Source organism: Vipera berus, assembly GCF_964194415.1.
Source record: "Vipera berus genome assembly, chromosome: 7".
In the NCBI taxonomy this organism is placed as follows: domain Eukaryota; kingdom Metazoa; phylum Chordata; class Lepidosauria; order Squamata; family Viperidae; genus Vipera; species Vipera berus.
In genome coordinates this window covers 64,883,318-64,908,509 of record NC_138209.1, presented here as the reverse complement: position 1 = coordinate 64,908,509, position 25,192 = coordinate 64,883,318, and the positions used below count along the sequence as shown (strand labels likewise).

The following is a 25,192-nucleotide window of genomic DNA, read 5'->3' as shown; positions in this document are numbered from 1 at the left end:
TCTGTGGATTTTTTTAAAAAACAAAAAAACAAAAACACTGGAAGGTAATGGGTAGCAGACAGAAATCTCAATTATTTGTCCTACAAGAGGCTGAGCATTTCCCTGAAGGCAGTGACAAGATATACATATATTACATTCTGTTGCAACTGATATCAAAAGGAACTTAATTAACTTTAACTCAGAAAAAAGGCAGTTTTGGGTTTTTTTTTAAAAAAGAGCAATGGAACATACATGGTATAATTAAGAGTCAAATTAAATGTTATGCTAATGGCAAAATTTAATTCAACGTTTGGAATTTCCTATTTCTTCTTCAGTTTGTTTGTGTTTGTGTGTTTTACAAAAGAAAAACAGTTGAAAGAGCCCTGTCACCTTTCCTTTCCCACAAACACCTGCAAAAATTAGTAAGCAATCTTTTTTTTATTTTGTTTTTAATTTGATAGGAACAAAGGAACCAGGTGATAATAGCCTGAACTCCAATATTATTTTATTTGCTGTACAGAAAACATGAGAAAGAAAAATCAACCATAGCTACTGTAAGACAAATTATCTTAATAATCAAATCAGCAATTTAGTTATGTATAATACGGATTACAATAACATTCATTAAAAACCAAAAAGGTTCTTTTTAACAAGGATGCTTTCTTAAATATACTTTTTTTTTACATCTACTTGGGAAAGAGGATTTCCACAAAGGTTTTACTTGGTGAACTCAGTGTAGCTGTTCTTTCTAAACTTTAGGCTTTACATTAATGTACAGTAAAATACCCCCCTCATTTTAATTTTAATGTATATCTTTTTTACATAATTTCAATCATTTGGTCATATTTAACATTTTTTTAAAATATATAGTGTACAGTATTTGTTTAATTTATCTACAGGATAGAAAAAGCACAATCATTTGGAAAATGCATCAATGAATTTTTTTCCTGATACAAACCTAAGCTTGGTGACTCTCGGTTTGTTTGTTAAAAGATACGTTTTGTTTTGAACTGCAATAATTGTTGAGTTTTCTAGTTTTAAGCAAAAATATGTGGTCATTTGCCTCTTCGATGTTGCCATTGACTGTTGCAAATGGGAAATTTATTCCATCTTCTTCTCCATTGTGTCTTTCTTTTTCTTCATTTTCTCTTTGTAAGAATGGTACTGTGAATCAGTACCAAAGAGTTTATCCCACCATGTGAAGGTTGAAGAGTAATTGCCAGTGAAGTTCATATGATGGAAGTCATGAAAGCGGGATCCAGCATAAAAGGGCAGCAAATGTAAAGGATTCAGAGGAACATCATAGCCACTAAAAAGAAACATAATTGAATGCACATTTTAATAATATGAAGCCACTTCTCACATTTTATGTACAACTTGTTTAGCGCTAAAGGTTTGAAATAGGAACTTGTATCTATTTGGAAATAAGTCCCATTGAGTTCAATAGGTAAATGAATACATGACTGGGGCTTTAGATATTTATTTAGTTTTTTAAAAAAATTCCATTTATATCCCGCCCTTCTCCGAAGACTCAGGGCGGCTCACAAGCTTAGCAGTAGCCTTCATTCTATGTATATGCCTGCTTATTAGGGCTTTCACACACACCCCAAGCGGCATTATTACAAAGTCAGCTTAATTGCCCCCAACAATCTGGGTCCTCACTTTACCTACCTCGGAAGGATGGAAGGCTGAGTCAACCTTGAGCCTGGTGGGATGCGAACCTGCACTAATTGCAGGCAGCTGGTGTTACTTAAGGAGGCATTAGCCCACTGCTCCACCAAGGCTTTAGTATCAACATCGCTTTGAATCTTCTAAAAATTCATTTTTGGGGAAAGTCTTAAAGAATATTTCTTACATCTGCATTAGTCCATTAAATAACTTTCACAGATACATATATTCCATAAAAATTATGTGCCTATTCAAACTGTTGGGATTATTAAATGCAGAAAAATTAAATAATTTTCTCATCTCTGAGAAGAGATAAGTAACATACTATTACAAGTCTCTACATGATGATTATATTCCATACACATACAAACCTAGTCAAGCATGAGTTGTTCATATTCTCCCATAGTATATGCCAGCCAATCTGATCTGGCAGGGTTGGTGCACTTTTGAGTTCCATTGATTAAACAATAATATCTATCAGGACCCCAGAAGAGTGCCTTTCTCTGTATCAGCAACTGCCCTCTGGAATGTGGTTCCACGTAAGATTTGAATGGCCCACCCAAGTGGTGTTTTGAAGGGCCCTGAAAACCTGGCCCTTTTGTGACTCAAGCCCTCAAAAGCCCCATCCAGATGGTTGTGGTTAACTGGCATCTTTGCTCTTTTTGCTTTGTTTTTTGTTTTAAATGCTTCATTGACTATGCTAAAGCCTTTGATTGTGTGGATCATAACAAACTGTGGCAAGTTCTTAAAGAGATGGGAGTACCAGACCATCTTATTTGTCTCTTGAGAAACCTATATGTGGGACAACAAGCAACAGTGAGAACTGGACACGGAACCACTGATTGGTTCAAAATTGGGAAAGGAGTCCGGCAAGGCTGTATACTGTTGCCCTGCCTATTTAACGTATATGCAGAGCACATCATGAGAAAGGCAGGGCTAGATGAATCAAAAGTTGGAATTAAGATTGCCGGAAGAAATATCAACAACCTAAGATATGCAGATGATACCACTCTAATGGCAGAATGTGAAGAAGAACTAAAGAGCCTCTTGTTGCGGGTGAAGAAGGAGAGTGCAAAACTTGGGTTGAAACTTAACATTAAGAAAACCAAGATCAAGGCATCCGGCCCTCTCAATTCCTGGCAAATAGATGGGGAAGAAATGGAGGTAGTGACAGATTTTATTTTCCTGGGCTCCAAGATCACTGCAGATGGGGATTGTAGCCAAGAAATTAAAAGACGCTTGCTCCTCGGGAGGAAAGCCATGGCAAATCTAGACAGCACACTAAAAAGCAGATATCACCCTATCAACAAAAGTGCGTATAGTCAAGGCTATGGTCTTCCCAGTTGCAATGTATGGCAGTGAAAGCTGGACCATAAGAAAGGCTGAGTGCCAAAGAATTGAGGCCTTTGAACTATGGTGCTGGAGAAGACTCCTGTGAGTCCCTTGGACTGCAAGGCGATCCAACTGGTCAGTCTTAGAGGAGATCAAACCTGACTGCTCTTTAGAAGGCCAGATCCTGAAGCTAAAACTCAAATACTTTGACCACCTAATGAGAAGGAAGGACTCACTGGAGAAGAGCCTAATGCTGGGAAAGATGGAGGGCAATAGAAAAATGGGACGATAGAGAATGAGGTGGCTGGATGGAGTCACTGAAGCAGTAGGCGTGAGCTTAAATGGACTCCAGAAGATGGTAGAGGACAGGAAGGCCTGGAGGAACTTTTTCCATAGGGTCGCGATGGGTCGGACACGACTTCACAGCTAACAACAACAACAAACCAATCTTCAATTTTACCTTCTTGCAGTATGTTGTTAAACTGATGGGCAATAAGTGGGTAGAGACTAGTCAGATGCTTCAACCACAACTCTTGATTTTTCTTGTCCTATTCTCCACCGTTTCTGTTTTTATTGTGGGTTCTTTCATTTCAGGTTGTTTTATTCTAATCCACCTCCTTTATCTAGAAGCATTTTTGTATTTCTTTATGTTGTCCCATAGCTGCACCCAGAACTGCACTGTTTCTTTATCAGGTATTGATCAGTTCACTACAGTCTCTCTATTGATGGATTGTAGAAACATTTCTGATTTGACTGAAATTGGAGATTCTGCCTATAGTGCACAATTTGAGGTCCATATTTCCAATCTTCTTGGCTATAGCCATTATTTGATGCTTTATTATTTCCAGTGCTTCCTTAATCTTCCTTGTTTCTAGATGGTATCTCCTGATCATATATTCTTTGGTTTTCTTGTCCTTCAGATATTTTTCTTTCATCTGTTCAATATTCTATTTACCATATATACTTGAGTATAAGCCGAATTTTTCAGCCCACTTTTTGGGCTGAAAAACTCCACTTCGGCTTATACTCCAGTCAACAAAAAAAAAGAACTGTCCCTTCGTTCGGAACAGGCTGCTGAGAGAAGGGAGCGGCAGAGCCTTGCAGAGCTGGCGGCAGTCCAGCGTTGTTTCTCCCCCTCGTGCGTGCGTGTGTGTGTCAGACCCACGGGAATGGCTGGTAGGGAAGCGGCATTCCGGCATTCCCCCCCTTCCTGTGTCGAGCCCACGGGGCTTGACACACAGAGAAACGCAAATGCCGGACTGCCGCCACCTTTACTAGCCATTCCTGCGGGTCTGACACACACACACACACACACACACACATGCCGCCGGGCTCGGCTCCTCGGCAGGAGGGGCAGCCCCCGCTGCGCCCCCTCCCCTCCCGGCCCGCAGCGCCGCGCCGCCGCCGCTTCCTCCGGGCAAGTCGGGGGGGCTTGCGGGGCGAAGGCCAGGGGGCAGGCAGGGCGGGAGGGCGGCCGCGCAGCTCAGCGCCGCCCCGAAGCCACAGCCAGCCGCCGCTTCCCCCCCATCGCTCGCTCGCCCGCGCAGCCCCGAACTCGCCCCAACTCACCACCAGCCGCCGCTCGCCCCCATTGCTCGCTCGCCCGCGCAGCCCCGAACTCGCCCCAACTCACCGCCAGCCGCCGCTCTCCCCCCATCGCTCGCTCGCCCGCGCAGCCCCGAACTCACCCCAACTCACCGCCAGCCACCGCTTGCCCCCCATTGCTCGCTCGCCCGCGCAGCCCCGAACTCGCCCCAACTCACCGCCAGGCGCCGCTTCCCCCCCATCGCTCGCTCGCCCGCGCAGCCCCGAACTCGCCCCAACTCACCGCCAGCCGCCGCTCGCCCCCCATTGCTCGCTCGCCCGCGCAGCCCCGAACTCGCCCCAACTCACCGCCAGCCGCCGCTTGCCCCCCGCTTGCCCGCTGCCTCGCCCACGCCGCCCCAACACCACAGCCAGCCGCCGCTCGCAGGCCTTTCCGCCTCCCTCCCCTTTGGGCAGCGCTCCGCCCGGCGCCTTCCCTCCCCCGCTCTCCGCCGCCTGGCGACGCGCACACTGGCGCAGCGGGGCTGAAAGGAAGCCGGTCCCTTCCCTTCGCTCCCCGCTTAGTGCCCGAGTCATGGCTGCTGACGGGGTGGATGAACGCTGCTGTCAGCGCCCAGTTCGGGCAATGTGACTCTGATGGCCCCGCCGTATTTCTCGGACAGCAGCCCGAGAGGTAAAAAAAACCCTCATCTCTCTCCCCAGCCTCGTCTCCCGGCACGTTGGCCCCAAACTCCCCATCGGCTTTCCCGGCGTCGCTGCCAAGTTCGAGGGGAGAAGAAGAAGAAGAGCGGGGCGCAGGGGTGGGGGTGGGGGCTGACGGAGCGGACGAGCTTGGGCGGCGGGGCAGAATTCCGCGGGTCGCTTTCGAGGCCGCGGGAGCGAACCGTCTCCAGTTCTTCCGTTTACTCCCGGCTTTAGGCAGCTCCAGGCGCGCTGGGGAGTGAATTTGGGGGCAGAAGGGGTGCATCTCTTTGCGCCCCCCAGGCCTCCCTAGCTGCTTTGTTGATGGCAAGGGAGAATTGGGGATCGGAGTGGGGGGCATCGGCTTGGAAGGGGGCGGGGACGCGGCTGCTGCGGAGAGGACTCCGCTGTCCTTGAGGCAAGGCTGAAGCTCCTGAGCCTTCTTCCCATTTGCCTGGCTCTCTGCGCTTCCCTCCTTTCCCTCCCCCCCAATTTTGCTGAATCAGGGGGCTTCTCTTGAGAAACGGGCACGAGGAGGGAAACAACGCTTGACTGCCCCCCCCCCACACACACACAAAAGCGGCAAAAGCGGGGGGGGAGAGAAATGCCTTGTTCTCTCGTCTCAGCGGAGACTTGTTTCGGGGGATCCAGCCTCTGTCACACACACACACACACACACAAGCGGCAAAAGCGGGGGGGGGGAGAGAGAAACGCCTTGTTCTCTCGTCTCAGCGGAGACTTGTTTCGGGGGATCCAGCCTCTGTCACACACACACACACACACACACACACACACACACACACACACACACAAGCGGCAAAAGCGGGGGGGGAAGAGAGAAACGCCTTGTTCTCTCGTCTCAGCGGAGACTTGTTTCGAGGGATCCAGCCTCTGTCACTGGGCAGCTGACAGAAAGGGGCGGCAGAAGCTGCATCCCCCGAAAGAAGTCTTCGCCGAGAAAATGGGCGCTGAGATTTTCTCGGCGAAGACTCACCTTCTCCCATTCACCTTCAGCAGCTCCGCCAGGCCCGTCCAGTGCCCTGCTAGCAGAGCTTGACAAATGCAAAAGCTGCTTTGGTTAAACACTGGAAGGTTTAGTGATTAACCCACCCCACCCCACCCGGTCTTCTTGCTGTTTCTCCCCATCCTCACTCCTACCCACAGGGGCTCTCTGCCTCTTCTACTACTTTTTCTTTCTTTCTTTTTTGCTGAGGTGTGCCTCTCTCTCTCTCTCTCTCTCTCTCTCTCTCTCTCTCTCGTGTGTTATCTCAAACCAGATGGGATGGCAAAGTCAAATGCAAATGGGGATCTTGCAGATCTTGCCCTGCCATAGGGCTGGGCAGAGCCGGCAGTTAAAAATAGGACGCAGATAAAAGGAAAGGTAAGGAGGGGTTCAGGTTGAGAGGAGAGGCTGCGTAGCCTTAGTGTAACTCCTGTGTGGGCTGACTGGGTTGCCTCCGATGGGCTCGGACAGTGGAACAGAATGGAATAGAAAATATGGAATGGATTGGAACAGAACGTAGAACAGAACAGAACAGAACAGAATAGAATAGAAATATAGAAAGTGAATGGAATAGAATAGAATAGAATAGAAATATAGAAAGTTAATAGAATAGAATAGAATAGAATAGAATAGAATAGAATAGAATAGAATAGAATAGAATAGAATATGGTAATAAGAATAGAATAGAATAGAATAGAATAGAATAGAATAGAATAGAATAGAATAGAATAGAAATATAGAAAGTGAATGGAATAGAATAGAATAGAATAGAATAGAATAGAATAGAATAGAATAGAAATATAGAAAGTGAATAGAATAGAATAGAATAGAATAGAATAGAATAGAATAGAATAGAATAGAATAGAATAGAATAGAGAATGGTAATAAGAATAGAATAGAATAGAATAGAATAGAATAGAATAGAATAGAATAGAATAGAATAGAATAGAATAGAATAGAATAGAATAGAAATATAGAAAGTGAATGGAATAGAATAGAATAGAATAGAAACATAGAAAGTGAATAGAATAGAATAGAATAGAATAGAATAGAATAGAATAGAATAGAATAGAATAGAATAGAATAGAATAGAATAGAATAGAGCTGGAAGGGACCTTGGAGGTCTTCTAGTCCAGCCCCTTGCTCAAGCAGGAGGACCTATACCAGTGGTGGTGAACCTATGGCACGCCTGCCAGAGGTGGCACTCAGAGCCCTCTCTGTTGGCACATGCGCCACCACCGCTGCCAGCAGCAGGTCCTTGTCGGTTGGTGGACTGGAAGAAAAGGGAGGGGGAAGCATTTTACATGCGTGCATGCGTGCACGGGGCCACGAGCAGGCACATGCTGCAAAGGGGGCGGGGCTAGTGCCTGCGTGATACTCACTAGCCCAGCCCCGTTCTCACGTGGTGCGGTGCCTTGTATCTGCACCCTGCGGCGCGGCAGTTGGCGTTTTTGTGCCTTGCGGTACGGTGGCCCATTTTTTGCTCCCCCTTTTTTTTCGTGCCAGAGGCGGCACTCAGAGGCGCCTCCCTGTCCCCTCCCCCGAGGGCACCAGAATGCCGATGCTGCCTTGGCACTTTGTGATAAACAAGTGGGTTTTGGCTTGCGGTTTGGGCACTCGGTCTCTAAAAGTTTTGCCACCACTGACCGATACCATCTCAGACAGGTGAATGTCCAGTCTCTTCTTAAAAACCTCCAGTGATGGAGCACTCTTGATTTCTGGTGGCAAGCTGTTCCACTGGGCAGCTGAGAGAAAGGGGCGGCAGAAGCTGCATCCCCCGAAAGAAGTCTTCGCCGAGAAAATGGGCGCTGAGACGCCTCATTCTCTCACTCAGCGGAGACTTCTTTCGCGAGATCCAGCCTCTGCCGTGCTGCACCGAGAGAACAGCAAGCCGCCCCATTCTCTCGGCGGAGCACTCCACCGCCCCATTCTCTCGGCGGCTTGCCACCCCGTTCTCTCATCTCAGCAGAGACGTCTTTCGGGGGATCCAGCCTCCAGCTGCTGCATTTCCCAGCCTCGGCTTATACTCGAGTCAATAACTTTTTCCAGTTTTGGGGGGTAAAATTGGGGGTCTCGGCTTATACTCGAGTCGGCTTATACTCAAGTATATACGGTAAGTAGTGAAAACCTTTTTTCCCCAAACAATATCTGAATAATTTAGAAGCTTGTCACTAAGAAGTTAGTGACAACTTTTTCCAATAGTTGTTTAAATAATTTTAAAATTTCTGAATCTGAACACAAACAATCATTAATACATAACAAAAGATTACCTGTGAACATCAATGGTCTCCATCAAACGACAAAATAACCATGCCCACAGCAAAACTACGTGATTACAGAAGACCATTATTCCAATGAAGAATCCAGCTCCAAGAATTACAGTTTCTAAAGGATGTGCATATTCAGCTTGCATCCCAAATGGTGCCTGAAGAAAAATATACAGAGGTTTATGTACATGTAACCATACTGAATATTTCATATATATTTCAATATGACAGTATTGTTTCAGGAGATTTTCTTCCTTCACATGCTAACCTTCAACTCAAATGTAGAACTGAATAAACTGAATAAATTTCTAAATGTAAGAATATTTGATACTGCTAATTCCAGACAGCCCCTTAAAACAGTAGGTGCTATGTAACTGCAGACACTGTGTGATTTAAAGACACACAAAGTAGATTGTACAGATCAGTAAACCTATATGTATTCAGTGAGGTTTTCCTCAATGTTTTCAAAAGATCATGTTAAAGAGGTTGCTTGAAGCTAAGTTTCTTATTATTTTAGAAACAGAAATTAGTTGTTCAAATAAAGTACAAATGATTCACACTGTATTTTTTTAAAAAAATTCAAATGTAAGCTGGAACTTAGAGAAAAGATTTATCTTAACAGAATAACAGAGTTGGAAGGGACCTTGGAGGTCTTCTAGTCCAATCCCTTGCTCAGGCAGGAAACCCTATACCGTTTTAGATAAATGGTTATCCAATCTCTTCTTAAAAACTTCCAGTGTTGGAGCACCCACAACTTCTGGAGGCAACTCATTCCACTGATTCATTGTTCTGTCAGGAAATTTCTCCTTAGTTCTAGGTTGCTTCTCTCTTTGGTTAGTTTCCATCCGTTGCTTCTTGACCTGCCTTCAGGTACTCTGGAAAATAGCTTGACTTCCTCTTCTTTATAGAAACCCCTTAGATAGTGGAACACTGCTATCATGTCACCGCTAGTCCTTCTTTTCATAGCAAGAAATCTCTTTGCATTTCTTCTTAAATATCTAAGGCATCAAATGAGGGAAAGGTTGTTCTCGAGTTCCTGCAGTTGTTGATAGTCAGCACTGAAAATTTAGTCTGATCTTTTAGATCAGCTAAAATGCAGGTCACAAATATATATATAAAATAGAATAGAGCATATGTAAAATATAAAATATAGTGTAACTTATTATTATTTGCAATTTACAGAACACTTACTGCAAACCCAGGCAAAAATTTCTAAGTTTAACATAAATTCTCTCAAATTGGAATTTGCTTGATTTGAAACTACTATCACTATATAAGAAAAGATATGCCCATTTTGAGAAATGTATCTGACCTTCAACTATATTACAATACATTACAATACATACCATACACAATATTCTTTATTGGCCAAGTGTGATTGGACACACAAGAAATTTGTGGATTATACTACAATGTATGATTAATCAAGACTGGCTAAAATGAATCACTGCAATTATGAAGACTGAGCAACTGAACACTTAGCAATATAGCCCAAATTGTGGAAATAGTGTCAGAGAGTCTAACATTCATTATGAGCTATGATTGGGAAAGGATGCTAAGAATAAAATGGGCTTCTATGTTCTTGATCAGAGTTCCCCCAACCTTTCTGGCTTTGCGGACTGGTGGGGGGAGGGGGGATGGTTCTGCACGAGCAGCGGGCACATTGGTTGCACAAATGGAGCACATGTGCTTTCCTGCTGCTCATGGAAGTAGGGAGGTGCACGTGCACCCACCACTTCAGGTGGCCAGTTCTGAACAGCTCATGGCCCAATAGTGGGCTGCAGCACCCCACCCCCCAACAGGGGGTTGGGGACCCCGTTCTAGATAACAGAGTAACAAAAAACACAATCAGATTTGATTTTAATATGGTAATTTTAATTCAAATGCTTATGACATGCAGGTGCTTAGTAGGAAAACTGTCACTTATAAACATAAGGCTGTTTGTCATCAAACATGTAAACATAAAACAGTGCAAGTGGATTAAACTATAATAATAATAATAATAATAATAATAATAATAATAATAATAATAATAATAATAAATAATAATAATAATAATAATAATAATAATAATAATAATAATAATAATAATAATGAATAAGAATAAGAAGAAGAAGAAGAAGAAGAAGAAGTAGTAGTAGTAGTAGTAGTTGGAGGGGACCTTGGAGGTCATCTAGTCCAACCCCCTGCTAAGGCAGGAAACCCTATACCATTTCAGACAAATGGCTGTCCAGTCTCTTCTTAAAAACTTCCAGTGTTGGAGCATTCACCACTTCTGGAGGCAGGTTGTTCCACTGGTTAATTGTTCTAACTGTCAGGAAGTTTCTCCTTAGTTCTAGGTTGCTTCTCTCCTTGACTAGTTTCCATCCATTGCTTCTTGTCCTGCTTTCAGGTGCTTTGGAGAATAGCTTGGCTCCCTCTGCTTTGTGGCAGCCCCTGAGATATTGGGTCACTGCTGTCATGTCACCCCTCACCCTTCTCTTCGTTAAACTACACATACCCAATTCCAGCAACCGTTCCCTATTTTCCTAATTCACTTTTTCACTTTTCCTAATTCACTCTAAAGCTTTCCCTGTGCAGAGCCTTACGTAAAACCAGCTGCCTGCAATTAGTGCAGGTTCGCATCCCACCAGGCTCAAGGTTGACTCAGCTTTCCATCCTTCCAAGGTAGGTAAAATGAGGACCCAGATTGTTGGGGGCAATAAGCTGACTTTGTAATAATGCTGCTTGGGGGGGGGGTGAAAGCCCTAATAAACAGGCATATACACAGAATGAAGGCTATTGCTAATCACATTGATTTGTGCTTTAAATTGTAAGCCACCCTGAGTCTTCGGAGAAGGGCAGGATATAAATGGGATTAAAAAAAAAAAGACCAAATGGGAGATCCGCTCCAGGTTTTCCAGCCAGCCTGCCCAGTTCCTGAGTCAAATGTGTCCTTAGAGCAAAGCCGCTGCTCTGGCTGCTGCCTTCCCCACCTGCCTTTCAAGTTGGGATATACTACAGCTGCTCTTCAACTTTAGAAAGAAAGACGCCCAGACCCCAGCCTGTCAAAAATCACAGACTGCAGCTTCTTCTCCAATTGGTCCCGCTTTCCCTGCGCAGACTAAATGGGAGATCCGCTCCAGGTTTTCCAGCCAGCCCTGTCCCTAAATTTTCAGCACCCGGCGTATAAGACGACCCCTGACTTTTGAGAAGATTTTCATGGGTTAAAAAGTAGTCTTATACGCCGGAAACTACAGTAACTAATACATGGCCATTGCATGAAATTTTAAGCCTGCAATCATATACAGAAACAGGTCCCAATGAGTTGTATGGGATTTTCTTATTGGTAAGTGCATATATAGCTTAACCATGTAATCCAAAAATTTAAGAAATCACATACAAGAAATTCATGATGTACTTTGTGAATGTATTTATATATTCTCTTATGATGAAGTAGTCGATGCAGGAAATAATGCCAGGTATCTTCAATCACAGCACATCCAAAGCACTGGGCAACTATCACAAACCTTTAAAATAAAATTAGTTTTTGAGATGATTATATATTTGTACAATTTATCAAATGACCAGTGGTAGAAACGTGACATATTTAACATACACAGAACTTTTAATAAGATATTTTTCCCTCTTGGAGCAACAAGCACAGCAAACAAGTCGTTGCTTGAGAAAGACAGGAAAATTAGGAGTTACATATGATGTAGTATATATTATATTTAACATAACTCTTAGGCTTCCATTTTCATCTTGTATAAAGATATTCAGATATTACCTATTATATTTATATTTGTTTTACAGAATGAATAAATGGTAAAATGTTGCTGGAGTTTAACAATTATGGATAGCAGGCACTGCCTCCCTGCAACTAGTCTATTAAATTAAGGTTTTACTCTCTTGTCATTTTTAATCAATAAACCAGAGTCAAAAGCATTTTGGCTCTGAACTTCTAGAAATTTCTCCCAAACCCTATCATTTATCTGTATTATACTAACATTTTTAATGTGTGGAAACATGTATTTTTAACAACAACAAAATAATTGAATATTACTTACCATCTTGGCATGCTTTCCCAGTCATAAGGAATATTAAAATATTCTGTGAAATAATAGGTACCACATATGAGAGGCAGTTGAATAAAAAAGTGATTGAACATAACTTGTTTGAGACATTTCCATTGTCCTGTCCATGTTTCTGACCTATCCTATAACAGCAGCAAATAAACAAAAAATTAGTATATATTGGAAACAGATTAATCTTTCTCACAGGCATCTTTTCCCAACTACAATGATGTCAACATCACAAAACAGATATCACGTTCTCGACTTTTGAACTTCTGCTACGTCTCCTATATGTAAACAGGTGAGGTTACATAAATGTCTCCTTGTCCTCTGCCCCATATGTCTATGGGTAATAGGTAATAGGAAAACTACTGCCCATAGCGATTCTCTTAATTAAAATGCAATCTTAGGCAAGTTTACTTACAAATATAACTTTGTGATCAATAGTATTTTTCCTCCATAAGTATGGATAGGTCTGAAGCAAAATAAACTGCTTAACTTGGATTCAAATATTACACTGCAAATTGTGCATTCTTGAAATGAGTTGGTTTGGATATGATTTTTTTAAATTAAAGAAGTGTTCTCTGATTACCTTTCTTTGAATTTATTTGTCCTGCACTGAGATATTGGTTAATAATTTTAGGTATGATTTCTTGTAATGCACTTTACTCAATACAAACATTAGCGAGATTCAATAAATAACTCACACAATATATTCCACCAACTAGTATAAACTTATAAATCTGGTAAAAGCTCTGCTTTCAATGAAGTTTTCTGTCAGCAAGAGCAAAGTATGTGGCTGCCAGTTAAAGGACTACCCATAATTTCAAGGTGTACTGTAAAGACTTTAATGTTCTTGCATCTGTAGGTCCGGTTTCAAGCTGGGACAAAGACGCTGAAACTAAAATGGAGGCTGCTAGGCAAAAAGGTATCTGTTTATTTGGTAGCCAGAAACTAAAATGGCAGCAGCATGTTTCTCGGGTGGCTGACAAAATGGAGTTGAGAGTAGGTGGGTTTTTATACCTTCTTTGGGGCTTTGTAATTGAGATGCCTGTTCCTGTGTATGAATATGTCCTTTAATATTTTAATGGCCGTTGCCAGATTTTTAATAGGATCATGGCTAGCTCTACGGGCAAGAAGGAAAATGCAAATCCTAGGTGTTTGTCTGAGCTAATCTTAGTTTGCCCTTTCCTATTGTGCTGCTTATTTAGGGTTCCTAAAGATTAGCCTCCTCAGCTTTCTGCTTGAGGCTGCTGCTTTTAAGAAGGTGTCTCTCCTCTTCTTCAGGAGAAATATTCCATTCTGCCTCTTTTTTAATATTAAGAATAAAGAATATTTCATTCTGGGGAGCGGGGGGGGGGGTCCTTCCTACACATCAAATACTGTCTTAATTTGTAGATGCATTAACAATAGGTTCTTCAACAGCGACTAGTTCCAAGCCTGACAGAAAAGCTCTTTGTTCTCATGATTTATTTTTTTTAAAAAGTTAATATTTTGCCCATTCTTTCAGTGTAAACACTGAAGCTTAGCATTTATTGCATGGAATTTTTTGACTTTCACACATTATTTTGTGTTTTATTGTTACATTTTATCTCAGACACATCTTTGAATAGATTTTTATAGTTAAGAGTCAGTAAAAATAATATGTCAGTAGGTAAATTTAATCAGCAGAGTTTCAAGTCCTTTTTATTAATTTCAATAGTATCAGACAGAATGGAGATTTGATACCAATTTTGCAAAAGAACCAATGGACACAAATTTGACATTAGGACACCCCACAGTAAGGACAAAGAAGCATCAGAGCATTTTAACCTCCCAGGACACTCTATGGCAGTCCTCAAAGTGACTATTTTGAGTGAGGGGTTTCTGAGTAACATACATCCAAAGGTTTCAGGCAATCACAAAAAATCTCAAACCACACAAAGGATTTTAGCAGACTATAAATGTAATTATATGTAATTTTTAATTTGTATTTATTTTATATATAATTTGCATCCTTATAACAATATCTTTCCTCTCCCTTCACTCCCTACCTCACTCCAATTTAAATCCTAAATTTAGTCACTCTGTGCATTTAAGGAAATGAGATTCAATAATATTTGAAATTTAATGACACAAAAACAGCTACCAGAAAATTTCTGATATTTCACTAACAGAGGTTAACACAGCTCTCCTCCTCAATTTTTACAACTAGAACACAGAGGTTCAGTCAGGTGGAATTGAAATCTTATCAAGAAACTGGCACAGAAACAGACATTTTTTTCTAACTGTAAGTCATCATTCCTAAAGGAATGAAAGAACCTCTACAGTCAGAATAACAGAGTTGGAAGGACCTTGGAGGTCTTCTAGTTCAACCCCCTGCTCAGGTAGGAAACCTATACCATTTCAGACAAATGGTTGTCCAATTTCGTCTTTAAAACTTCCATTGTTGGAGCATCCACAACTTCTGGAGGCAAGTTGTTCCACTGAATAATTGTTTTATCAGGAAATTTCTCCTTAGTTCTAGGTTGCTTCTCTCCTTGATTAGTTTCCATCCATTGCTTCTTGTCCTGCCTTCAGGTGCTTTGGAGAATAGCTTGACTCCCTCTTCTTTACCCCTTAGATATTGGATCCCTGCTATCATGTCATCTCTACTCCTTTTCATTAAACCTGGCATACCCAATTCCAGCAACCATTCTTTATATGTTTTAGCCTCCACTACCCTAATTATCTTTGTTACTCTTCTCTGTATTCTTTTTAGAGTCTCAACATCTTTTTTGTATTGTGACAACCAAAGCTGAATTCATTATTCCAAGTGTGGTCTTACCAAGGCATAGAGTGATATTAACACTTCACATGATCTTAATTCTGTCCATCTGTTAATGCAGCCTAGGACTGTGTTGCCTTTTTTGACAGCTGCAGCACATTGCTGGCTCATATTTATTTAAGTGATTGTCTACTAGGACTCCAAGATCTCTTTCATCCCTTTGACTGTCTGCAGACTACAGTCAAAGATAATACCATATTCTACAAGAAACTTTTAAAACTATTTGAACAGTTTTTTTTATTATAAACAAAAATGTTATCTCTATCCTGGAACTTCAGTTACATCAGAACTTTGCCATGACAAGATAACAAGCGTATGCAATATTTCTCCCTACAGGAAACATATAGAATCACATGAATGCCTACATGGAGGAAATTGGAGGGAGGAAGAGAGAGTGGGAGGGAGGGAAAAAGGGAGGGAGGAACAGGGGGGAAGGAATGGAGAGTGGGAGGGAAGAAAGAAGGAACAGAGGAAGGAAGAAGGAACAGAGGGAGGGAGGAATGGAGGGTGAGAGGGAGGAAGGAACAGAGGGAGGGAGGAAGGGAGGGACCATGTCCCGGTGCTCACCCCGGTCCCATCCTTCTCCACCAGAAACCCTCAGATCTGCCCCAGTCTTACCCAGGCACCCCTGAAACGAGTAATGTCGAGCTTGCCATGCCCACCCAGTACACCACGCCCACCCCAGCCAAACCCACCCAGTAGGCTACACCCATCTCAGCCACACACATCCGGTCCCCCCAAGGGTAACCACAATGCAGATGTGGCCCTCAATGAAATTGAGTTTGACACCCCATTCTACGGCATATCTCAAAGTGCCACTTTTGGAAAAACAGGACTTTAACTCCATCAATGAATGAGACGTTGCTGAACTTACATGTTCTTTTATTTATTTTTATCTCCTTTTTAATAAGCTCAAGACAACAAGCATACTTAAAACTCCTTCCTCCTATTCTCCCCACAACCCTGTGAGATGGTCAGTGTAATGTATTGGCTTTTTTGTTAAGGGAACACCACATAGGTAATTGCTGAAAGGTTGCTTGAGCAGGGAAGCTGGCTAACAGCTCCCAGCTCCTCAGACAACCCGTCTCCAGCGCTGCTATTGGTTGCCTCTAGGGTGGCAATAGGTTGCTTTATACTTATTGGCCGCTGCCTAGAGGCCAGGGTATAAATTGCTGCATTCGCAGCCCTGTTTCCCAGTTCAGATCCTGCAAGCAATAAATAATGATCTTTGCTGAACTCACTCGCCTCTTCGTCATTAAGCAACGAACCCAGTACATAACACTGGCGACGAAGGTGGGATCCTGCTCCTTCAACTGAGCTGAAGGCCACTAGGAGAGAGGCAGCGCACACCTGGCGGGAAAAGCAATTCCCCCCCTACGGTCGGCTAGCACAGCCACGCTAGCGACCACGCACCCAGAGGACCAGTCCAGAATTCGAAGACGCCAAGCACCATCTGCGAAGACCAACAGAAATGGCCAAGGTCGGAAAGCTGAGAGAATTCAACATTAAGCAGCCAGAAGAATGGCCCTCGTACCTGTCCAGGGTTGAGAACTACCTTCGAGCAAACCAGGTCGCCGAGGACGGACTGAAGGCTGCCACGCTCCTCTGTGTGTGTGGCCCAGCAACATTCGACTTAGAAGAGAACCTGTTTGCTCCAACGCTGTTGGAGTCTATATCCTTTGTGGACTTGATGAAGAAGCTCGGAGAACATTTCCAGCCCAAGCTGTCAGTGATCGCGTGGCGCTATGCTTGAGCAAAGAATACAGCAACCAGGTGAAACCGCATGAGTACATTGCGGCCTTGAGGCAGGCCGCACACCTGTGCCCATTCTCCGACGTCAAGGAGAGACTACGAGACTGGCTTGTCTGTGGTCTCCGAAACTGAGAGCTACAGCAGAAGCTCTTCGCTAAAGAGACTCTGTCATTTTTAGACGCACAGAAGGAAGTCATGGCAGACGAAGACTCCGGCAGGGCCATACGAGCCATTCGGTCCGCCAAAATTGCATAACGAGAAGAAGCCGTCCACCACGAAGACGCCGAACACACAGAAGACCCCAAAGACGACACAGAAGTCAACAAGCTACACAAACATCTCGACCAACAGCTTCGCAGCAGCAAGCAACACAAGGCCACTTACAAGGCAAATCCCTTCCTTAGATGTCCAGGTTGTGGCAGCTGCCACCAATGCTTGGACAGTAGGTTCCGGACAGCCACATGCCAGGCCAGCGGGAAGACAGGCCACATCGTGTCCGTCTGCAAGGTCACCAGAGGGACCAGCCATTGAATTGCCAGTCAGGAGATCCGACCAGGAGGTACCGAGGCCCCAGGGCAGTACAACGTGTGGTTTTGCTCCAGCTGCAGAAGCATTTGCCGTACCGGGGCTTGCCGTCCAAGTAAGCCCAAGTATAGACTCCAGATGGAGCTGCAAGGGGTCCCCTGCAAAATGGAGCTGGACACAGGCTCCACTGTTTCTATTATTTCCCTTGAAACATTTAATTTCGTTTGTACTCGCAGTAGGAAATGGGCCAAGCTGAGGCCTTCTGACATTGTACTAACTGATTTTCAGAATGCCAGAGTTGCAGTCAAGGGTGAGGCCACACTAGCCGTTAAATTTAAGGGGTTTTCAGGGCACCTGGACGTTGTTGTAGTAGGGGGCCAGAGAACGAGCCTAACTGGGCTCGATTGGTTTGATGCGCTAGGCATCTAAGTAACTGGAATCAACTGGACACAAGTCATGAGTCTAGCGACAGTATGCAAGGAATTCTCAGATGTATTTGATTCAGCTCTGGGAACATACACGGGCCTGCCAATAGCATTCAAACTAGACCCGAACGTAGTGCCACAGGATTAAGCCTCGTAGGGTCCCATTTGCCCTCAAACACAAAATAGACACTGAATTAGATAAACTTGTTGAACATGGCATTTTGCAACCAGTAGATAGGGGTGAGTAGGAAACCCCAATTGTAACACAACTAAAAGCCAATGGGGAGGTCAGAATCTGCAGATTATAAATGCACAATTAACCGGGCACTCAAACAACACGCATACCCAGTACCAGTAGTAAGCCACATCCTGGCATCCTTGCAGGGTGGCACCATTTTTGCGAAATTAGATTTGGCTCGGGCCTATCAGCAATTTCCTGTTGACGAGGCCACGGCCATGGCTCAGACAATTGTAACCTACAGGGGGGCGTTTAAAGTAAAGCGCCTGCAATTTGGGGTCAGTGTAGCCCTGGGCATTTTTCAGGGCATCATGGAACGTACACTCAAGGGCATTCCGGGGGTTTGTCCCTATTTTGATGACATGCTCATCGCCAGAGAATCCACTGAGGTGCTAGCAAGGAGGCTCAGAGCCGTCCTGCAAAGGCTGCGAGAAACAGGCCTCAAGCTTAAAAAGAATAAGTGCAGTATTGGAGTCCCCTCAACTGAATTCTTGGGGTTTTGCATTGATGCTGATGGCATCCACCCTGCTGAGTCTAAAGTAAAAGCCATTCAGATGGCACCTAGCCCTAAAACAAAAGGAGAGCTGCAGGCACTCCTGGGCCTCCTCAATTTTTACCACGCGTTCCTTCCTAACAAGGATGCAGTGGCGGAGCCGCTTCACAGGCTTAGATAAAAATGCTTCATGGAAGTGGACTACTGTTCATGAAGTTTCCAGGAATTGAAGGCACTTCTGTTGGTCAGTTCCACTATCACTCATTTCAAAGAGTATAAACCAGTCTGCTTAGCGTGTGACGCGTCCCCATACGGGGTGGGTGCAGTCTTAAGTCACTTACAGAAAGATGGAACAAGTTCCAATTGCTTTTTATTCAAGGACACTCCTCCGCTCAAATTGACAAAGAGGCATTGGCAATAGTAGCTGGAGTTAAAAAATTCCACGACTACTTATACGGCAGGGACTTCACAGTCTTCACAGACCATAAACCGCTATTGGGGTTATTCACTACAGACAGGCAGACACCCCACATATTATCCCCTAGAATGCTTAGATGGTCCATTTTTTATCGGCTTATATGTTTAAGCTCATTCACAAACCCGGCAAGGATATGGGCCACACAGATGGCCTGAGCAGGCTTCCACTGCCACAAATTGCACCAGATCCGGCCCCAGCGGCCCGCGTTTTGTCCATTCAGGACTTGCCGGAGTTTCTCCTCCACGCAGGGGACATAGCTGCAGAAACGGCAGCAGACAAGACACTAAGTAGAGTGCTATTGTGGGTACACACAGGGTGGCTGGATAAAAGCCAGTCCAGTCCATGCATAGACTATGAGTGCCAAAACAGCCAGAACAATGGGGAGATGGCCGTAGGGGAGGAAAGCCCAGAAGTACAACATGGGTCCCCTGACAGAGAAAGCCAACCTGAGTACTACAGCTGCTGTGCTAACTCTGCAGAACAAACTGACTCTGGAGTGGGCCAACCTGGAAGGGCCAGCCAGAGATTGCCGAGCCAACCTAAATCACTTGAACTAAGAGACACTGGTCTACCCAGCCCGGCAGGCAAGCTGGTAGGCCAGGAAATCCGTGGGTCCCCCAGGCGTTCCACAAGGACTCGCAAACCTCCTGCTTATCTTCAAGATTTTGTCCTGAAATAATGAAGCTATAATGTTGTATGTACCTTTATTGTGCTGCTAGCTAGGAATCACCTGTATTAGCTAGGATGTAAACGTGTTAACTCACACTATCGTTATACCTTTTGTAAACTGTATTGCTGTAATTACTTTTCTTTTGTTGCTATAATGTTTGTGCATTCTAGGGGGGAGGGGTGTAATGTATTGGGCTTGTTTTGTTAAAGGAACACCATGTGGGTAATTGCTGAAAGGTTGCTTGAGCAGGGAAGCTGGCTAACGGCTCCCAGCTCCTCAGACAACCCGTCTCCAGCGCCACTATTGGTTGCCTCTAGGGCGGCAATAGGTTGCTTTAAACCTATTGGCCGCCACCTAGAGGCCAGGGTATAAATTGCTGCATTCTCAGCCCTGTTTCCCAGTTCAGATCCTGCAAGCAATAATCGATGATCTTTGCTGAACTCACTCGCATCATCTTCGTCATTAAGCAACAAACCCAGTACATAACAGTCAGGTTGAAAGAGAATGACATGTCCAAAATAACACAGATGGATGGATGGAGAGACATACCTCTCAAAAGTTTTAGCAATCTCAGAATGTCTAAACAAACACTGTATTTTTAACATAATACAAATTCTAACCAATATAATAGGAATCTATTTTACATATAAACTGCATTTGCCTAACCAATGATCTTGCCCTCCTTACTCCCACCATCTCACTCCAGTTTAAATCCTACATTAGTCTGATGAAGTGAGTTGCAGATCATGAATATTTATACATTTTAATAACATGTTTTAGCTATATAAAGTGCTACCAAACTCCTCCGAATGTTTAGCACTATAGGCTAACATGGCTCTCTTCTTACAATGTTAAAATTCCATCTTACCTGTTGTATTTTATATTTCCGCATATAAGGTATAAACTGAAATACAAATCCGGGTAAGCATATTAAAAAATAGAGGAGTTCGTGAAGGAGAAGTGAACCCCAATTTGCAATCTGGAATTTAGTGTAGTTGTTTATCATATAGGTCCAAGCATTTTTAAGTGGTTGCTGTAATGGATTTTCAGGCAGCAAAGAGTCAATGTATTCTACAGCAAGGTAGGCGGAATGCAGTATCTCAGAATGATTGTTATTCATCATCTTTCAGTTCTGGCACATCACAGTGACAGTTTAACAAAGTTTCTATGAATCTGTAAAATGTCAAATTATTGAGAGAAAAATAAATGACAAGAAAAATAAATAGAAGTACAATATTAATATCTTTATTCTATATAATAACTGTTCAAGCAGCACACATTACACAAACAGATTTGTGATTGCTAGAACTTAAATTTGCAGAAAGATATCTTTTGACAGTGGTTCTATCTAGATCCCATGTAAAAATTCCAAAAAGAATGAGATTCGTAATTGTTCTCATCTTGAGAATATGGATATGATTTGCATTTTGACTATGCTCTCATATCAGGTGCCAGTAAAAACACACATGTAGGAGCTAAAGAGTTTTAGATGGGTAATTGTAATGGCTCTAGATACAGATTCACATGAATCCATGATAAAAGTAATTGGCTGTCTTGTGATTCTGAGTTTATCCAGGCTTGTTTTAATTTATGTAATTATTTTATATAATCACCAAGCAAAGGCCTGTGAGATAAAGTGGTACAACTGACTTGTTCTACCTGTTGCTTTCCAAAAGTCTAGTGATACAATTCTAATTGCTAACTGCAGTTAGATTATCTTATCTTACAACTAAAGAAGAACATCAGGCTGAGCAATGCTTGTTTATAGCAGGGCTTTTCAACCAGTGGTATGGGTACCACCTGTGGTACATTGGCACCTGGCAGATGGTAGAAAAGTGGTAGCAGGGGAGGGGAACGAGCTGAACCGGTGGCAGCACCACACAAGCCTGAGCGAGAGATGGCTGGAGCTGCAGGGCTGTCAGGGCTCAACGGAAGCGCCAGGATCAGTGCCAGGCTCCAGCTGGAGCTTGGCACTGATCCCGGTGATTCTGCTGAGCCCAGAAGAAGCGCTGATCAGCTGGATTGTTGTAGCATTTCCAGGGTCTTGTGATTTACATTCAGATGCTTGGCAACTGATTCATATTTATGATGGTCACAGTGTCCCAGGGTCATGTGAAGTGACCAAAACCTGCTGCAATCACCCAGCAGAGGGGGGTGTGGAATAAAAACCAAACACCCCCCCCCTGCTGCCAATCCTCAACAGAAATGCTCACAACAATGAAAACCTCGGACACATGCAAGAGCGCCGCCAGGCAGGCAGGCAGGCGTCTTGCTTGGCTGTGGCTTGGGGGGCACTTTTTTCAGTGCCACTGTAACTTCGAACAGTCACTAAGCGAACTGTTGTAAGTCGAGGATTACCTGTACTTCATCACTTTTTCCCTTTTTTTTGGTGATCTTGATCAAGTTTTTGACACCTTGCTAGGCGACTGTGGTACTCGGATGTTGCCATATCCTAAAAGTGGTACAATGGGTGAAAAAGGTGGAAAAGCCCCTGGTCTACAGTATTTGATTAGGAATGCAAACTGTAATCTCCACCTGAAGAATTTTAAGCCATTTACTAACGCTGATCTGCACTAGACCTTTGGGACAATATTTTTTTTATTTTTATTTTATTTTAATTCCATTTATATCCCTCCCTTCTCCGAAGACTCAGGGCGGATTACAAGCTTAGCAGTAGCCTTCATTCTATGTATATGCCTGCTTGTTAGGGCTTTCGCACACACCCCCAAGCGGCATTATTACAAAGTCAGCTTAATAACATGGGGGACGGATATATTACCTTGAATGCGCTTAGCAGGTGTGGGTGTGTGTGTGTGTCAAACTGCACGAAACCGGCCCCACCCCATTTCCGGCAATGCAAAAAGAGCCGCGATAGGTCGCGACACGCCACGCGACGTTTACCTTTACTATCAAGGTACACCGGCTGTTCCTTTTATTTTGTCACAACAGGCAACCATTACGAACAAACCCATCCATCTGTTGGGAAAGCACTTTTCAACGATCCCCTCGCCTGTAAGAAACAAACCTCCCTCCCCCTCCTTCAGAAACCCGTTTTGCTTCCGATGGGAGACGCACAAGAGCAGGGGTCTTCAAACTTGGCCCTTTTATGACTTGTGGACTTCAACTCCCAGAATTCCTCAGCCAGCTTTGCTGGCTGAGGAATTCTGGGAGTTGAAGTCCACAAGTCATAAAAGGGCCAAGTTTGAAGACCCCTGCACAAGAGACAGCAAAGAGCTATAAACGACAATACGTCGCAGCTCATTGCTCCCAACGCCACCGACGAAAGGGGGGGAGAAAAAAGAGAAAGGGGAAAAAAAACAACAACCCATGCAGCAATAAAAATGCGGAGGGCGTTAGGTTAATTCTTTGGAGATGTTTAGCATGCTAACGTAAGGAAATGCAACGCGTTCACTTCCAAAGCGCCCGTTCCCGCATTTCCAACCTCCGTATGATGAAACCGCTTAATTACCTTACAAAAAAAAAAACAAACTCGGAAAGGCACAGATCCGCACACTACACAGCGACGTCTCTGGTTCGCTTACCTCGCCAAGCGCAGCTCTCTCGGCAAAACTCAGGGCGAAAATGCACACATTCTTCCTCTAGCGCCGGCTCTAGAAAGATTATTCCCTCCTTTTAACTCGCAAGGCTGCTCTGCTCCGATTGGCTAAAGCGCGAGATGTCGTCACGATCAGGCGTGCGCTCGCTCGACAACAACGGAGGTCCGCGAGTTACTATTGGAGGAAGGAATGGAGTGAGGATGGCTAGGTTTCCGGGAGCAGCCTATAGTGAACATCGCTTCACCAATGAGGGTAAGGTGAGATACTAGAAATTGGTCGTTACTATGGAAACCGCAAGGTGGTTTCCTACATCGTCTTGTTTTGTTTAAATGAAATTGAGATTTAATGGAAGCAGGTTAAGGAATGCCGGCATTCAAGCCGATCCTGTCATGCAATCTTTCATTGACGCATTGAATGTAATAAAATACATAGCTTAAGCTATCTGGGCAAACGAAACAGTTCTCTTTTCTCTTTTAGTACTCCCAACCTCGGCTGCCAAACGAAAGACACACAATTCTCCGGAGAATTGCAGATGCGGTCAAAATCAGCTATTATGGAGTCTTACTGGCCAAGTTCTGATCTTTTTGCTACTTGAAGTGAGTGTCAGAATCCATTTATATCATATTCATAAATGGAATGTTTCTAACATTATCCCATGGATTCTGCCATCTCCCGAAGAGAAGAGAATAGATGTGTATTGAACCGGTATTAGGCATTTCAAAGGAAAGGAGAAGCCTTTTGAACTGGGGAAACAAAAGGGGGGGGGGGCTAGCATCTGGCTTGTGTCACGGAAGAGAGCAATAAACATGAAGGGTCCTAAGTTCCTTTTTCCCACGAGAGGGATGATACAAGATAAAGGATGGGGGACTGACCAAATGGGGGTAAGGGGGGGTGTTAAACCGGGAACTCTTTATAAGGGTTTACTTCATGGAATAATATTAAGTCCTGTCTCGTTTCCTACAACCAAGCATGTCATAGTAAAGATTCTTTTTGGAATAGATTTGACTCCAAGAATTTTGTCTTCCTAAGACATGGTTTGGGGTGGGTCCTGACAGTGAGTTTTATATAACTAACTAGTTTTTCTTTTATCATATTTTCAAGGACATTTTTATGGTGTGTAAAGGTTCATCACCTAGCTGTTTTACTATCTGTTTTCATTGACTGAAGTTAATTGACACTTCTCAGAATGTAAACCTGACACTTTGTACCGTTTTAAAGATGTTCGTTTAATTGAAGCCTCTTCTCCAAAATTCATTAGCACCTAACTTCTCACCAAATTTTTCAATCTTAAGGAGTACAGTGCTTCAGTGTAGACCAAAGCTTCAAACACCATAGTACCAAATCATGTAGTAGAAATAACATCAACGTATTATATTGTTGTTAGATGCGAAGTCGTGTCCGACCCATCGCAACCCCATGGACAACGTTCCTCCAGGCCTTCCTGTTCTCTACCATCTTCTGGAGTCCATTTAAGCTCACGCCTACTGCTTCAGTGACTCCATCCAGCCACCTCATTCTCTGTCGTCCCATTTTTCTATTGCCCTCCATCTTTCCCAGCATTAGGCTCTTCTCCAGTGAGTCCTTCCTTCTCATTAGGTGGCCAAAGTATTTGAGTTTTAGCTTCAGGATCTGGCCTTCTAAAGAGCAGTCTCCTCTAGGACTGACCGGTTTGAACGCCTTGCAGTCTAAGTGTGGAAAATAACTGGAAGTAGTGAGTA

General features: G+C 43.7%; 1 protein-coding gene across 1 annotated transcript; it reads right to left on the bottom strand.

Annotated features, from left to right (window-relative positions):
* Positions 1-187: 187 nt before the first annotated feature.
* MSMO1 (methylsterol monooxygenase 1) lies at positions 188-23,607 on the bottom strand. The gene is made up of 6 exons (XM_081332333.1): positions 23,460-23,607; positions 20,786-21,090; positions 12,525-12,673; positions 11,858-11,984; positions 8,479-8,633; positions 188-1,288 (listed from the first exon to the last, which is right to left on the bottom strand). Exons 2-6 carry the CDS (start codon positions 21,038-21,040, stop codon positions 1,081-1,083), a joined length of 894 nt encoding a protein of 297 aa, XP_081188459.1. The 5' UTR covers positions 21,041-21,090; positions 23,460-23,607; the 3' UTR covers positions 188-1,080.
* Between the last annotated feature and the right edge of the window lie 1,585 nt (positions 23,608-25,192).

Excerpts from the sequence above, each read along its gene's own strand:
- MSMO1 (XM_081332333.1), bottom strand. The coding sequence starts at position 21,040 with ATGATGAATAACAATCATTCTGAGATACTGCATTCCGCCTACCTTGCT. Across the intron at positions 11,985-12,524 it reads TGGGAAAGCATGCCAAGATG|GTTTGTGATAGTTGCCCAGT; the intron begins GTAAGTAATATT and ends TTTATTTTAAAG. Across the intron at positions 1,289-8,478 it reads GAGACCATTGATGTTCACAG|TGGCTATGATGTTCCTCTGA; the intron begins GTAATCTTTTGT and ends GTTTCTTTTTAG.